The sequence below is a fragment of the Mustela nigripes genome, chromosome 14 (genome assembly GCF_022355385.1).
Source record: "Mustela nigripes isolate SB6536 chromosome 14, MUSNIG.SB6536, whole genome shotgun sequence".
Lineage (NCBI taxonomy): Eukaryota > Metazoa > Chordata > Mammalia > Carnivora > Mustelidae > Mustela > Mustela nigripes.
In genome coordinates this window covers 48,449,816-48,464,566 of record NC_081570.1, presented here as the reverse complement: position 1 = coordinate 48,464,566, position 14,751 = coordinate 48,449,816, and the positions used below count along the sequence as shown (strand labels likewise).

The window sequence follows — 14,751 nt, the reverse complement described above, 5'->3', positions numbered from 1 at the left end:
ATGTGGTGAATGCTGGACCTACTGAATGGGATGTCCTGTCGCTATTCATCTAGATTTTGAATTTTCACATATGACTTTTGCTCAAAATGTTGAAAAACACTTCAGAAGTCTCCTTCAGACGCAAGAATGAGGTTCAGGAGGCTTCTCTGACAGCTCAATCTTAGCAACAGCAGTGGCTCTCCCCTGATGATGGACAGATACTAACAAACTCCAAAAACAAGAAGAAAATACTTCTACTCTACTCTCCCCACAGTTTAATCTCCCTCCAAGCATCTCCCCTTTCTGGAATTTAGCCTGAAGCCAGTAGGCCAGGGAAATATACTTGTAGATCCCCATCCCAGCATTATAGAAAAAAGATAGAAGGGATGTGCTAGAAGACAATAAGGTAATAGCAAGTGAGGGTTCATTTTTCACGATGTCATCTATAACTTCAGAGAACTCAGTTTTGTTGAAAAAACAAAACAAAGACATTCAAAGGTGATCACAACAAACGTTTAAACCAAATGCTTTCTCTTTCTCGCTCTAATATAAATCCAGGTCACTTGATGCATTTGTTTGCTAGAGTCGCTTACACAATAGATGTTTACTTTCTCAGAGTTCTGGAGACTAAAAGTTTAAAGTCCCAGTGTCAGCACGTTTGAAAGTGTAGTGAAAAGAAGGGCCATCTGTACTCAAGTGTTCATAGCAGCAATGGCCACAGTCACCAAACTGTGGAAAGAGCCAACATGCCCTTCAACAGATGAATGGATAAAGAAGATATGGTCCATATATACAATGGAGTATTATGCCTCCATCAGAAAGAATGAATACCCAACTTGTATATCAATATGAACAGGACTAGAGGAGATGATGCTGAGTGAAAAAAGTCAAGCAGAGAGAGTCAATTATCATACGGTTTCACTTACTTGTGGAGCATAAGGAATAACATGGAGAATATTTGGAGAAGGAGAGGAAAAGTGAATTGGGAGAAATCAGAGAGAGAGACAAACCATGAGAGACAGTTGATTCTGAGAAATAAACTGAGGGCTTTGGAGGGGAGGAAAGTAGGGGGTTAGGTAAGTCTGGTGGTGGGTATTAAGGAGGGCACGTATTGCATGGAGCACTGAGTGTGGTGCATAAACAATGAATCTTGGAACACTGCAAAAATAAAATAAAATTTTTTAAAAAGAGAAAGAAAGAAGCCTTTCTCCCCTTGCCTTGCAGATGGCCTCTTTCTCACTGTCCTTACATGGTCTTTTCTCAGTGCAGGCACATCCCTGGTGTCTCTTTGTGTATCCAAATTTTTGGTCTTATAAGAATACCGGTCAGACAAGTGTCTTCATTTTAATGAGTTCAGTTGAACTGAATCACCTCTTTAAACAGCCTGTCTCCAAATACAGTCACATTCTGAGGTACTAAGGGTGAGGACCTCACCATGTATTTGAGGGGGGCGCAGAATTCAACCCATAATGGATGACATAGAAAAGTGTACAAAAAGATGAGCCAAAGTCTCACCTTTGCAACTAAATAACCATCTTCTATTGGAACACTTATTTTACTTCTCTTGGACTCATTTTTCTCATCTTTAAAATGAACCCAAAGTAGGAAAAAAAATACCTGCTCTATTGCTATGAAAAAGTTTTTTAGGCAATATTGCACTCCACAGAGCATAGGACTTTGACTTTGGTGAAACTTCTATTGCACTGTTGTTGTGATAGCCCATAGCTTATTGAGAAATTTAATGCCTTAATCTCTTCCCATTTCTGTGTTGCTGGAGCTGTGATGGTTAAGTGCTTCTAGGCACTGAGGGAGGTACATCTTACTTGCCTGTTTTCTTGAAAGAAAATACATTATAAGAAACTAAAGGCAGCTACTCCTTTTGGGTGTGAAGAATTGTGATTTTTTTTTTCATTCCTGGAGCCTCATTTCACTCAAAAATTCTATAATGACCTATTAAAATGACTCCTTTTTATAGGTACTGCCTTATATAACAAATTTATCTCACTGGGACTCCCAAGAATCCTATTAAATTCTTTTTTAATGCATACATGATAATCATATAAATACTTAATATCTGTGACTTGGGCTAAGGTCTAGAATGCACTAGTTTACAGTTGGCAAGACCAACTAGAAGACTAGATAAAATATAAAACAACATCTTTTTTAAAGCTATTATTTGGAATTCAAACTGAATACCAGGAAAAAAAAAAAAGAGGAAAAAACCCTCTGGAAGAAGTTAACATCATATAAAACCTTGAGACTTATTTATACAAAATGTCCAGCATTCAATTTCAAATAATCAGGAACGATACAAGACAGGACATGGATTTTCAAATAACTGTAATTAATATGTTTAAGAGAATGGATAAGATGGAGAATTTAAGTAAGTCATTTGAATTTATAAAGAATATCTAGAACAGAAAAACATAAAAATTAGTTTTTAAAAACTCACTAGATGAGTTGAACAGTAGGTTGAGTGTAGCTGAAGAGAGGATTTGTGAACTGAAATATAGTTCATTAGGAAATATCCAGATTGAAGCATGAAGGAACAATGAGGATAGAACATACCAAAAAAAGTATATGAGACATAAAGGAAATGGCAAGAATATTCAGTATACATCTAAAGAAAGATAGGAGGAAGAAAATAGAGCTAAAGCAGTATTTGAAGCAATTATGATGAAGAAATTTCCAAAAGTGATAAAAGACCTCAAGCCACAGATCCAAGAAGTGTTATGAACTCCCATGGAGACAAATAAAAAAGAGCTTAGACCCCTCCAGATATGCTATTGTCTGAGGTCTAAAATAGTATTTCACGAAAATGAAGTATGGCTCCAACTTTAAATCTCTTTGTTGTAGAGCCTGTGAGTGAGGAAGAGGAAGAAAAAGCAGGAAGCACAGAGCAGGGTTATAGCAAGGCTGCTAATGGAGGGAAATTGGAAGGAATAATCATAATTTCAGAGTCTCATTGATCCCTCAAACATCTCTTGAAGACCTATCACTCAAGACAACACAGGAAAATGACTAAGACGTGAAAAGAAGGGGCATCTGTACCCCAATGTTTATAGCAGCAATGGCCACGGTCGCCAAACTATGGAAAGAACCAAGATGCCCTTCAACGGATGAATGGATAAGGAAGATGTAGTCCATATACACTATGGAGTATTATGCCTTCATCAGAAAGGATGAATACCCAACTTTTGTAGCAACATGGATGGGACTGGAAGAGATTATGCTGAGTGAAATAAGTCAAGCAGAGAGAGTCAATTATCATATGGTTTCACTTATTTGTGAAGCATAACAAATAGCATGGAAGACATGGGGAGTTAGAGAGGTGAAGGGAGTTGGGGTAAATTGGAAGGGGAGGTGAACCATGAGAGACTATGGACTCTGAAAAACAATCTGAGGGGTTTGAAGTGGCGGGGGTGTGGGAGGTTGGGGTACCAGGTGGTGGGTATTATAGAGGGCACGGATTGCATGGAGCACTGGGTGTGGTGAAAAAATAATGAATACTGTTTTTCTGAAAATAAATAAACTGAAAAAATTAAAAAAAAAAAAAGAAAATAAAACAAGGAAGAATAACCACTAAAAAAAAATGACTAAGAGTTTAAACTCCCTTTTATTAAGGAGAAAAAGTAATTCCTACTTAGAACGGTTTCTCTTGACAGGACAGAAAAGCTAACTCAGTTGGTTTAGACAATAAAGAGTTTTGGTTTATGTAAATAAAAAGTCTGGTGGCAGTAAGAGCCATAGGCTGGTTTGATGTAGTCATTAAAAATGTCAAAATCTGGGGGGCACCTGGGTGGCTCAGTGGGTTAAAGCCTCTGCCTTCGGCTCAGGTCGTGATCTCGGGGTCCGAGGATCGAGCCCCGCATTGGGCTCTCTGCTCAGCGGGGAGCCTGCTTCCCTTCCTCCCCCTCTCTGCCTACTTGTGATCTCTGTCAAATAGATGAAATCTTTAAAAAAAAAAAAAAGTCAAAATCTGGGATCTGGTTTCTTTCTGGCTCTCTGCTCTGCTGTATATGGTGCTGGCATCAACTTTAGGCTCTACATGGTAGTGCCTCAACTTCTCCAGACACTTGAATAACAAAATAGCTATGGTAGCCAAGGTCATCATATCTTGACAGCACTCTCTTTTGGCCAGCCCTGCCCAGAAGAAGAGAATTTTTATGAGTTGAGAAACTGTAGCAGGTGTCTCCTCTCATCTCAGAGGCTTAGACTGAGTTTTATATCCACCCTAGAACCAAGACTGTGATTAGAACACCATGATGGTCTTCAACTAATCAGAGACCAACCTCAGAGCTGGAACTTGGTGTCGTTCTTACCAAACCACAGCACTGGGCGGGGGGGGGGGGGGGGGGGGCACAAAGTAAAATATAGTTGCTATCACCAGAAGGGGGTAATGAAGAGGACAATTGCCAGAGAAGAAATGAATGATGGAAGAAAAAGAAAATCAATTCCAGTCACATGCATGGCCCATGAGCCATTCAGTTCTGTGAATAGTTAAACTTCTCTTCCCCTTTCATCCCACTTCGGCTAAGCTGTCCTCTAAGCAATTGCCTGAATGTACCAAACACTTCTCCCTCCCTTGGACCTTTGCCTTTATGATAGCTTTTCCCTGAAATGCTCTTTCTGCAGACATTTGCATGCCTTTCTCCCATGTTTCTCAGGGCTCTATTTGAATGTCACTTGGAGAGGCCTTTGGTGAATTCCCTCCCTAAAATAGCAACTGCCACTGGGACACCTGGGTAGCTCAGTCGGCTAAGTGGCTGCCTTCAGCTCAGGTCATGATCCCAGCATCCTGGGATGGAGTCCCACATCCAGCTCCTTGCTCAGCTGGGAGCCTGCTTCTCCCTCTGCCTTTCCCTGCCACACTGCCTGCTTATGTTCTTTCTCACTCTCTGACAAATAAATAAACTAAAATTATATAAAATAAAATAAAATAACAACTGTCAAGGCATTCTACCCCCATAAATGGCTTTAGCTATGTGTCTAGCCCTTATCACTACTTGCCATTACTTTACATAGCTTTTGCCCTCACCACTGTAATGCACACACTCCATGGGAAGATTCTGTCTTGTTCATTGTTGTATCACTGTTAGCATTTAACGAATGTTTGTTGAATGAGTGAATGAATTAGAATCTAGACCTAACCCTACCTCTGTTGTCTTTTTTTTTTTTTTTAGATTTTATTTATTTATTTGACAGACAGAGATCACAAGCAGGCAGAGAGAGAGAAGGAAGCAGGCTCCCTGCCGAGCAAAGAGCCCAATGCAGGACTTGATCCCAAGACCCTGAGATCATGACCTAAGCCAAAGGCAGAAGCTTTAACCCACTGAGCCACCCAAGCGTCCCTACCTCTGTTGTCTTAAGCAAGAAACCAAACCTGGTGTTGCCTCAGTCCCCTCATTTGTAAAATGGAGGTAATTTCTACCTCACAGGGTTATTCTTTAGGTTGAGTAAAAAAACCTGTGAGAAATGTCTGGCATATATAGATATTTAACATATATTTATGCTTCCTTCTCATAAAAGTTTCATTCACTAGGTCCAATGAGGCCAGAAGCCTTTATTCAAATCTGTTTTCTCCCGTGGCTTCACTTTAGAATTACCTAGGGAGTTCTTTAGAAGTCCTGAGCTGGGTTCTCACCCTTCGAAATTCTGATTTAATTGGTCTGGTGTGCCGCCCAGGCACTGGTAATTTTTAAAGCTCCCCAGGTGGGAGCACATTAGCAGCCAGTGCTGAAGACCACTGATTCAAAGTCATTAGTGGGGAGCGGGGGAGGGGAGGGCCGGCTGTGTGACTGTCAGAATCCACTGGAAGCCCTGTAAAACCTGGCCCTTCCAACACCTGGAAATCTCTAGAAGCCAGCTTGGCTTATTTCCTCCAGTACAAATCATCAACTGGCAGACTAGACAGATGGTTATTATTTATCCTTCCTGCTGTGTTAGAAAGAAAAAAAAAATTAGCTCTGCCTCGGGTTTCTCAAACCATTTTTACATGTGCAAACCATTACCTTTTTATATGCTCCTAGATATTAGAAGGGAGAAAGGGAAGCTTAAGTGAGATCAGGAAGACCAGCATTTATTTTCTGCTAATGTAACTTCAAGAAGTGCAGACCGCAGAAAGAAACTGGCCTGGGACAAAGACTAGGTTCTAGATCTTAGGCTAAAAGGGATACTATACAGGAACAGTGCCCAGAAAACTGCCTGGCACATGATAATTAATGTTAAGTCCTCTCTTCTGGGGAAGCCAGGTTTGTTTAAGACCACTGAGCATCTTCCTGTGTTAAGTATTTTTAGTTGGTAACTTTTTTTTTTTTTTTTTTAATCTCCACAATCTTCCTGCAAACTGCTGGTCCACTTTTCACAACAGACAAAATTAAGATCTGAAAAGCTGCAGCTAGTAAAAGCGAGAATCAGGTTTAGCATTCAGGTTTGACACCGAGTTTATCTTATATGCTCTATACTGCTTCTAGAATCCTCTTAACTCTCAGCCTTGGTAATTCAGAGTAATTAGAACTTTTCTTCACTGGCAGCAACCAGAAGGCTTTTCTCTCATATACAGGGTGAGAAGAGCAGGGCCCCGGGCTGCCTGATGATGATGGGTTCCTATGACAAATTTGCAGCAATTAAAACAGATCTGCCTTAGCTGGCTATCAGGATTCTCATGAAGCATCTATTAAGTTGTCCTCTATCTAGCATCTGGGTTAGGGATGGGCAGATAAAGAAATGCAGAGAAAAAATCCTCCTCCCATCCGGTCTGAAAAGGAACTGGGAGAAATACAACTATCTACTCAGCAGCTTTAATTTCTCAACTTCCTATCAGGGCACATGGTCATTCATTTCATCTACAAACATGGACTGAGTACTTATTCTACTGCTCAGTGCCCGGGTTGTGGACATTCACATTATCAGGAGACTGAGGGTAGGGGATTGATAATGAATAACAGGTGCAATATTAAAGGGGCAGCAAAAGCTTTTTTAATCTGATACGTACGTTAATTTACATGAACGTCCTTACACAGATGACACTATTAGTTCACATTTACTGAACACTTGCTATTTCCAGGTGTTTGCTTTACAGCTTCTAGCCCATTTATCCGTAATAAACTATGGGTGGTATTAGCCTCCTTTTGCAGAAATGGAGAATGAGACACAAAGAAGACAAGTAACTTGCCCAAGGTCACACAGGTCATAGAGAAAGGAGCCAGGACGGACTCAATCCTAGGGCATCTGGCTTCAGAGCCTCCACTCTCTACCACAATGTTACACTGCCACTCTCCACCTTTTGAAAAAAAGAAAAAAACTTAGTAATTGAACCATCTTTATCGAAAGCGGTGAGAAACCATATACATTTGTTAATGGCATACTTGAATTATGCACCAAATACAGAAATCAAAGCTCCCAGAAATCGTTACGGTGTGGTAGTTGCTTGGATTTGTAAAATAAATGAGTAAGTCAACAAAGGTGCTAGTGATGAATGAATGATACCCACCATAAGACTGAAAACACCTGAGCAGAAGATCTGCATGTCTTTTCCTGGATCCTAAGGAAATTTCTATTCATAAGGCAACAGCCTGAGCAAGTAGTACCTGGACGGTAGAATCCTCCAGGTTAGGAATAATGTTCAAACTTCTGAACACTGACAGGAGTAAGGAAGGGGGAAGACAAAGTTTTTACCTGATCCTTGAGGCACACTCCTGCATGGAGTGAGAGGCAGAAGTTCGTGCTTTGGGGAAAGAAGCTGAACTATGGAAAGAGGCCCCTTGCTGCTGCTTGCCAAACTCTAGAAGTCCTCCTGATTCAAGGCGATGCTATAGGCTATTGTCTCTGCTTATCTGGAACAATCTTTCACACAGGAGGCATTGCCAGCATCACTCTGACCTGGAAACTCCTATTCATCCCTCAGGGGCCCCCAGTTTAAGTGTCACTCCTCCAGCAAGCCTTCTCCGATCCTCCCCAACTCCTGCCCCATCTCAAAATAAGTGTAAATATTTTCACCTTTTCCTTGGTTGTGTTTATAGTAGTTTATAACCCAATAAAAATTTTGAGTAGTAATTTAGCATCAACTTGCCCTCTGTGAGCTCCAACAAGACAGGTACTAAAGCCCCAATCTACCAATGTATCCCTATCACCTAACACAATGTCCGCCACCTAACAGAGCCTCCACATTCTCTTGGCCTGGGTGCATACATGTAGATGTTAACATAAGGAGAACAAACTAAACCCTTCCAATTTTTTCTTGCTTGTCTAGGGAAGAACTTAAAGAAAACCTCTGGCAACACAGGCTAAAGTCCCGGAGATGTCTCCAGGCAAAACAAAACATGTGGTGTGCACCTGGCTCTACAGAGCTGGAGGAGGGGCTTGGCCCATTTTTTGCCTTGTATTCTCTGGGGCTGGGATGGGCCCTCCCTTCTGGGTTTTTGGTTTCCACCCAGCACCTTGATGTCAGGCTCCCTTTGACCTTGAGACTCTGCTGCAACAGAGAAGGGAGGCAGAACTCTGAGAGTCTGTGGATTGGTTCCTGTCCTTGCTGATATGCATGCAGAAATCACACAGTGATGGGCCTACTGTCTGCCCCAAGAAACTGGACTTGTAGCTTGTATACAGGTGTCCTTCCAAAGCCCGTGACCAATCCACCAACTGCCATCAAAATAAAAGATGGTTATGAGACCTATTTTAACATCGAAAGCCCAGCTTCCAGAAACTGAGGGTGACCTTTTCCCCAGACATCACATTTTAAAATGTAATGGGCTCTTTGATTTAAAAAAAAAAAAAAAATCTGGCAAGCAGTTAAAATCCGTATTAATATTCCCAGCACTTAGCCAAAAGAAGATGCAGACGGAATTGAAAAACAGCCTGAGTTTTTCTGTTGTTGTTGTTTTTTAAATGCCCGGATTAGAACATAATTCATCTTAAAATGACGGGAGGCCTCTTCACGCACTTCACACTTTGAAATATTTTAGAAAATAGTATCCATTTTGGCAAGCCTCTTGCCACGCAAGAAACAACAGCAAATGCTTTTCTCCTTGAGTGTTAAGTCTGTTGTGAATAAGATTATAAAAAATATACTTTGCTCTTTTATTTTGCCTCTTGTTTGAGGATTTTACTGCATCTCTGCAGTAATTGATTCTTCTCACATTCCTCTATGAGTAGCATTCATTGCCCCACTTTTAGAGAGTGAAATTGAAGCAGAAGTTTGGTAAAGCACATTTCCTCTTTTCCCAGAGAAAATCATTTATTCATTCCCTTATTCATTCAGTAAACATGTCTTTAGAACCAACTATGTGCTGGCCACTAACCAGACCTTGAAGGTCCATGGATGCCTACCTCAGAGGCCCTGTCTCTAGATCTCTGGTAGAGGAGACAGATACTCTAACTTCAGGTCACAATATCCTCTAATACATGCTGTGATGGACAAAGGGGTCTATAAGGAATCACCCCTCACACCACCTGGAGCTTTGGGGAAGGGTCCCCCACAAGAGGTGAAATATGAGTTGAGTCTTGAAGGATGAATAGAAGCCCAACCAATGAAGACAGGAGTGGTAAGAAGGGGTCTCATGACAGAGGGAATGGCATGTATAAAGCATAAAGACATCATACAGCTTCATTTTTTTTCCTGGAAAAAGATGAGAGAAAAAGATACATACATACAACTAAAAGAAGAGAAGCAATAATGATAACTTGAATGGTCTTATGTGCCAAGTAAGGAATTTGGACTTTATCCTGATACAGTGGAACCAAAAGAGTATAGGGCATGTTACTTATTTCCTTACTACTTACTCATTTAGTTAAGCCTAATTGAGGTCCATACAACCACCCCCCACTGCCTTTAGTGGTCAAAGAGAATGTTGAACTATCTGAAAGAATACAAAAATTTATTTAAAAACAGTTTCTCAGATCCAAGGACCTCTCTGAATTCTCTAAAATCATCCACCAAAATCTATGCCAATGTGCATTTAGCTAAGTAGATTATCCAAGTATTCTTCAGATTTCTAAAGTGGTCCAAAGCTCTAAAAAGTATAATAATCCTATTTATTTACTTTGTGAAAACCTTCAGCTCTTTCTCAAAATTGATTTTATCAAAGTAGAATTCTTTTATATTAATCTCTTGACAATTTTCTGGCTGTTGGTCATCCATATAGTTATAATTTCATATAGCATTCTACTCTTTCAGATAAAACAGTGCTTCCCATTCCCCACAGCAGCCTAATGAGTGTTTGTTAACAAACTCAAAACTTGGGGTCTTATTGCAGTTTCCATTCTTCAGGCCTGTGGGATTTTCACAGCTTGTATGTGAGAAGTTTGAGACAAAGGTACAAAATGAGAAATTCGGATATTTGAAAATTGGGGAAAGCACAGATTTACAGAAGTTAGAGACATAATTCTATGGCAAATTAGTTAAGATTATTTGCATCAAGGTGAACAGAACCAACTCTACCAATTTAATACAACCTAAGGACAGACCCGTAACAATGAACTAAGATCAGGATCTTGGCCAACATCATGAATTCCTGTATCTTTTCCTCTTCTCTCTTCTGTCGGCTTCATAACCTCTATCTACCTATTTTTCCATCTGTCTGTCTGTCTGCCTCAGTAGACCATCTTTTTCTCATTTCCAATACAAAGAGGAAAACCGGCTAGAGTTCCTACATCTCACAGAGAATGGCCTGTTTTTCTATCTTTCTGTCATTATCACTCACAAATAGTTCCAAAACCACTGGACAACAAACATACTGTTCATTGGCCCATTTTGCATTTGATGCCCAGGCCTGCACCATGTACATACCAATTCTTTCCATAGCCATGGTGATAGGGAGGATGGGAAATTCCTGGAGCAGCAGGGTTCGGCAGATCGAACAGGTGATGCCACTGTCTCTCTTCACAGTGGATGATAGGATGTCTTACATGGTGCAGTGGGAACTCATCTATTTGTGCTAAAAGCATCTCATTTTGTGCTGGACACTTAGTTAGAATATCAAAATGAGCTGGATGTAACCTCTATACCCTCCTTCTAGTTTTGGGTCTACCATTGACTTGTGATCTTAGTAAATCACTTCCACTCCCTGGGCTGCAGCATCCTCTGTTAAAGGAGTAGGATTGCCAGACCACAGAGGGGCTTTATGGTTTGTTAGAATGAACCCATGAGCCTAAGATAATATCAATACTGTTTCAATCACCTTTTGTCAAGAATCTCACACTCATGATGCATTTTCCCATCAAGAAATTATAAGCATTGCCTGAAGCCTATCCCTTGTGTATCCCACTAGTATAAAAAAAAGTAGAATATCATGAAAAGTCTGTTACAAAAACCTTTGTTTTGTGTAAATCATAAGTTTAAACTGAATAAAGTCATGATTCCACCCTTCCCTTAAAAAAAAAATACTATTTATATACAGCAAGAATTGGCAGATATGGTCCTATGGCACTGAGGATTTGAAACACATCCTCTAACTTTACAAAACCAGACCTTACAATAAATATTGCTGGCTGTGTGGCCTCATCTTTGGCCAAGAGACCGGAGGAGCTCTGTGCAGTATATGTATTGCCAGTAAGATGCTTGTGTTATTTTGGTGGAAAACTCCAGAAGAAGAACCACAACCAAAAAACCTTCCTGCTGAGATTTCAGCCACCTAAGATCCCCTGAATGCTCTGAAGTTCAGGCCAGTCTCACAGCCTTTTTTAAGTCCAACCATGAAGAACCCGTCTGAAGAATACGAGACATGGATTGACAGGTTCAAGAAGCTGGAAAATGCCCTCTAGCAGTGTGATTGGAGTAATACAGGTAAAGTGAGAAGCTTAGAGCTGTTAGGACTTTCCATGTGTGTTCTAGTCTGGAAGTGGACACCTCCTTTTCTTTCACTTCTTAACAAACACAGTTTGTCCATAAACCATGTGCACTGGCACTGGGAGCACAATTGGGAAATACAGAGACGAATCAGAGGAAGACCTGAATCCCCCACCAAGTTACTCACAGTCTCTTTGTGTCTTTGATCCTCCTCCATTCAACTCCTGGAGTCTAACCTACAATCCAGTCTTGTAACTCCCAACTGAAATCTTCAGTGTGCCCACTGATAGGCTGAACTCCAAACTCCCTAGCAAGGCAAAAGCTAGCTCTGTCCACCTAACCAGTCTCTTTTTCTTCAGTGGGTATTCTCCCAGTATCTCCTACCCTATCATAATGGATAACCTGCCTTCCTCAAACATACCTGTGGCTGCTCCTTTTCTCACCCTATGCTCTCCATTTGAGTTGTCTGCTTTTCTTCTTCCTACCCCACCCCCACCAACTCCCTATCTTGTCCACTTGGCTAGCTCATGCCTAAACATGTTTCAGGTTAGAACTCAGGCTCTACTCCTCTGAAACTCCCCAAATTTCCCCAGACAGATCTAGGCTAACCTTTATCTGTCCTCCTAGAGTTCTGTAACAACTATTACCATATTTGATAAATATCTTTTTCATTTGGAGACTTACTACAATCTCACCAGTAGGCTATATTCCTTTTCCCACGCTTGCACCTTGCACAGTTCTGTTCAACTTTTTTTTTTTTTTTTGAGGGAAAGAAGAAAGGAATGAATGTAAACACATAAATAAATCCAAGAAGAAAGGTAATAGATACCATTACAGTGTGCAATGTGGACATTCAGAGAAAGGAGTATTCCTTCCTAGTGAGGCGGTCAGGGAAGGTTATCTCAGTGTAAAATTAACCATTAAGGATAAAGTGCAGTTTATATATAAAGAAATGAAATAGATCTTTCTGGCAAAGGTGTGCATTAGCCAAGAAAATTGTTATGTGTGAAGCTCAGTGCAAGAAGTTTTGATTGGAAATAATATAAGGGTTATTAAGAAGAATGTTAAATGATAAGGGTAGAAATGTAAGACTCCAGATATAGAAAGATCTTAGATGCCAGATCAAGGAATTCAAGTTTAGTTGCAAAAGAGTAAGTAGCATTGAGCATTTCTAAGAAAGGAAGGGTTATGATGAAGTTGTATTTCAGAAAGATCCTTGATGGCTATGTGCAGATGGAAGGAGAAAGAGAAAGTAGGGAAAGGGGTAAGGATTTGCAATGTCCAAGTGAAAATGAAGTCCAGAACAAGGTCAGAAACCTGGAGAAGAGGGAGCAGATACAAAAGGACATGGACTAAAATGGTGGTACTTTTTTTTTTTTTTTTTAGATTTTATTTATTTATTTGACAAAGAGAGAAAAATCACAAGTAGGCAGAGAGGCAGGCAGAGGGTGGGTGGGAAGCAGGCTCCCTGCTGAGCCGAGAGCCTGATTTGGGCCTCAATCCCAGGACCCTGAGATCATGACTTGAGCCGAAGGCTGAGGCTTAACCCACTGAGCCACCCAGGCGCCCTGAAATGGTGGTACTTAATTACATTCTGTAGTTATGGTGACTTAGTGTGTTACATGTGGAGCCTAAAAACATGGAACCCACAAAAGTGGCGACTAGAATGGTGGTTGCTGGAAAAAATGGGAGCTGTTGTTCAAAAGGCACAAACTTTCAGTTAGAAAATGAACAAGTTCCAAGAATTTAACATACAGCATGATGATTCTAGTTAACGATGCTATATTGTATACTTGAAAGTTGCTATGACAGTAGAGCTTTAATGTACTCACCACCATAACACAACCACAATAAAGTGGTAATTACATCTGATAAAGGATATTTTAACCAACTTTATTGTGTTAAACATTTCCCAATATATACATGTATCAAATCATCACATTGTACACCTTGAACTTATAATATGGTATGTGTCAATTATATCTCAGCAAAAAAATAGGGGATACATTAGCACTCTCTAGAAGTAATCACATAACAGTAGCAATGCATTTTCTGTTTCATTTTGTTTTGTACTCTAGACCACATAAAGTATAACTACCATACAATACCTCAGGACTTCTAATAATCACTTTACCAAAGAGAGGAGGAGATGAAAATTTTAAATAAAAAATTCATCTAGTTTATTAAACTTCTTAAACATGAACTTTTAAGTGTTTAAACTTGTTAAACACAGAGCCCAGCACTGTGCTAGAGGCTGGACCAGAAGGAAAAACAAAAGAATGAGACATGATCTCTGGCCTCAGGGACATTTGGTAAGACACCAAAGGGGTCGGTTATGTGTCCGCCTTCAGCTCAGGTCATGATCTCAGGGTCCTGGGATTGAGCCCCACATCAGGCTCTCTATTCTGTGGGGAGCCTGCTTTTCATTCTCGCTCTACCTGCCACTCCCCATGCTTGTGCTCTAACTCTGTCAAATAAATAAAAAATCTTTAAAAAAAAAAAAAAAACGTCAAGGACCTTTTAGGTAAGACGCCAAGATAGATAATAGTTAAATGCTAAAAAACAAACATTCTCAAGGGCAACATATAGCAAAGTATTATAACTGAAGAAACAAATATGAATTGAGTTTTCCGAAAAGGTTCCATGGAAAGAGAGCTTGAGTGAGACTGCAGGAAAGGCTGAGGTTGACTTTGGATAGCTGGAGAAGGCATTCTGAGTTGAATGAAACCATCTCCTGCAAAGCTTAGAAGGTTTGTGCTAGATTAGATAGTAAAGTTGAGACCCTACTGTAACTCTCAAGTGCTAGGCTGAGGCTTAATCCTCTACCCAATGTTCACCAAAGTTTCGATCAGAGGAGAGCACCATAAAAGAAGAGACGGATAATTTAGGGAAGATACTGGAGAAAAGGAAATCATCAAAAGGTTACCGAAATAATCACGAGGATGGAGTGACAGGCATTAGGGAAGGCACCTGATGTGATGAGCACT

General features: G+C 40.3%; 1 protein-coding gene across 1 annotated transcript in view; it reads left to right on the top strand.

Annotated features, from left to right (window-relative positions):
• The window catches only part of C14H1orf87 (chromosome 14 C1orf87 homolog), an 88,263-nt gene that overhangs the window by 69,871 nt on the left and 3,641 nt on the right, over window positions 1-14,751 (top strand). Inside the window, 1 exon segment of the mRNA XM_059377088.1 lies at window positions 11,492-11,761. Within this exon segment, the coding sequence (XP_059233071.1) occupies window positions 11,492-11,761 (270 nt within the window).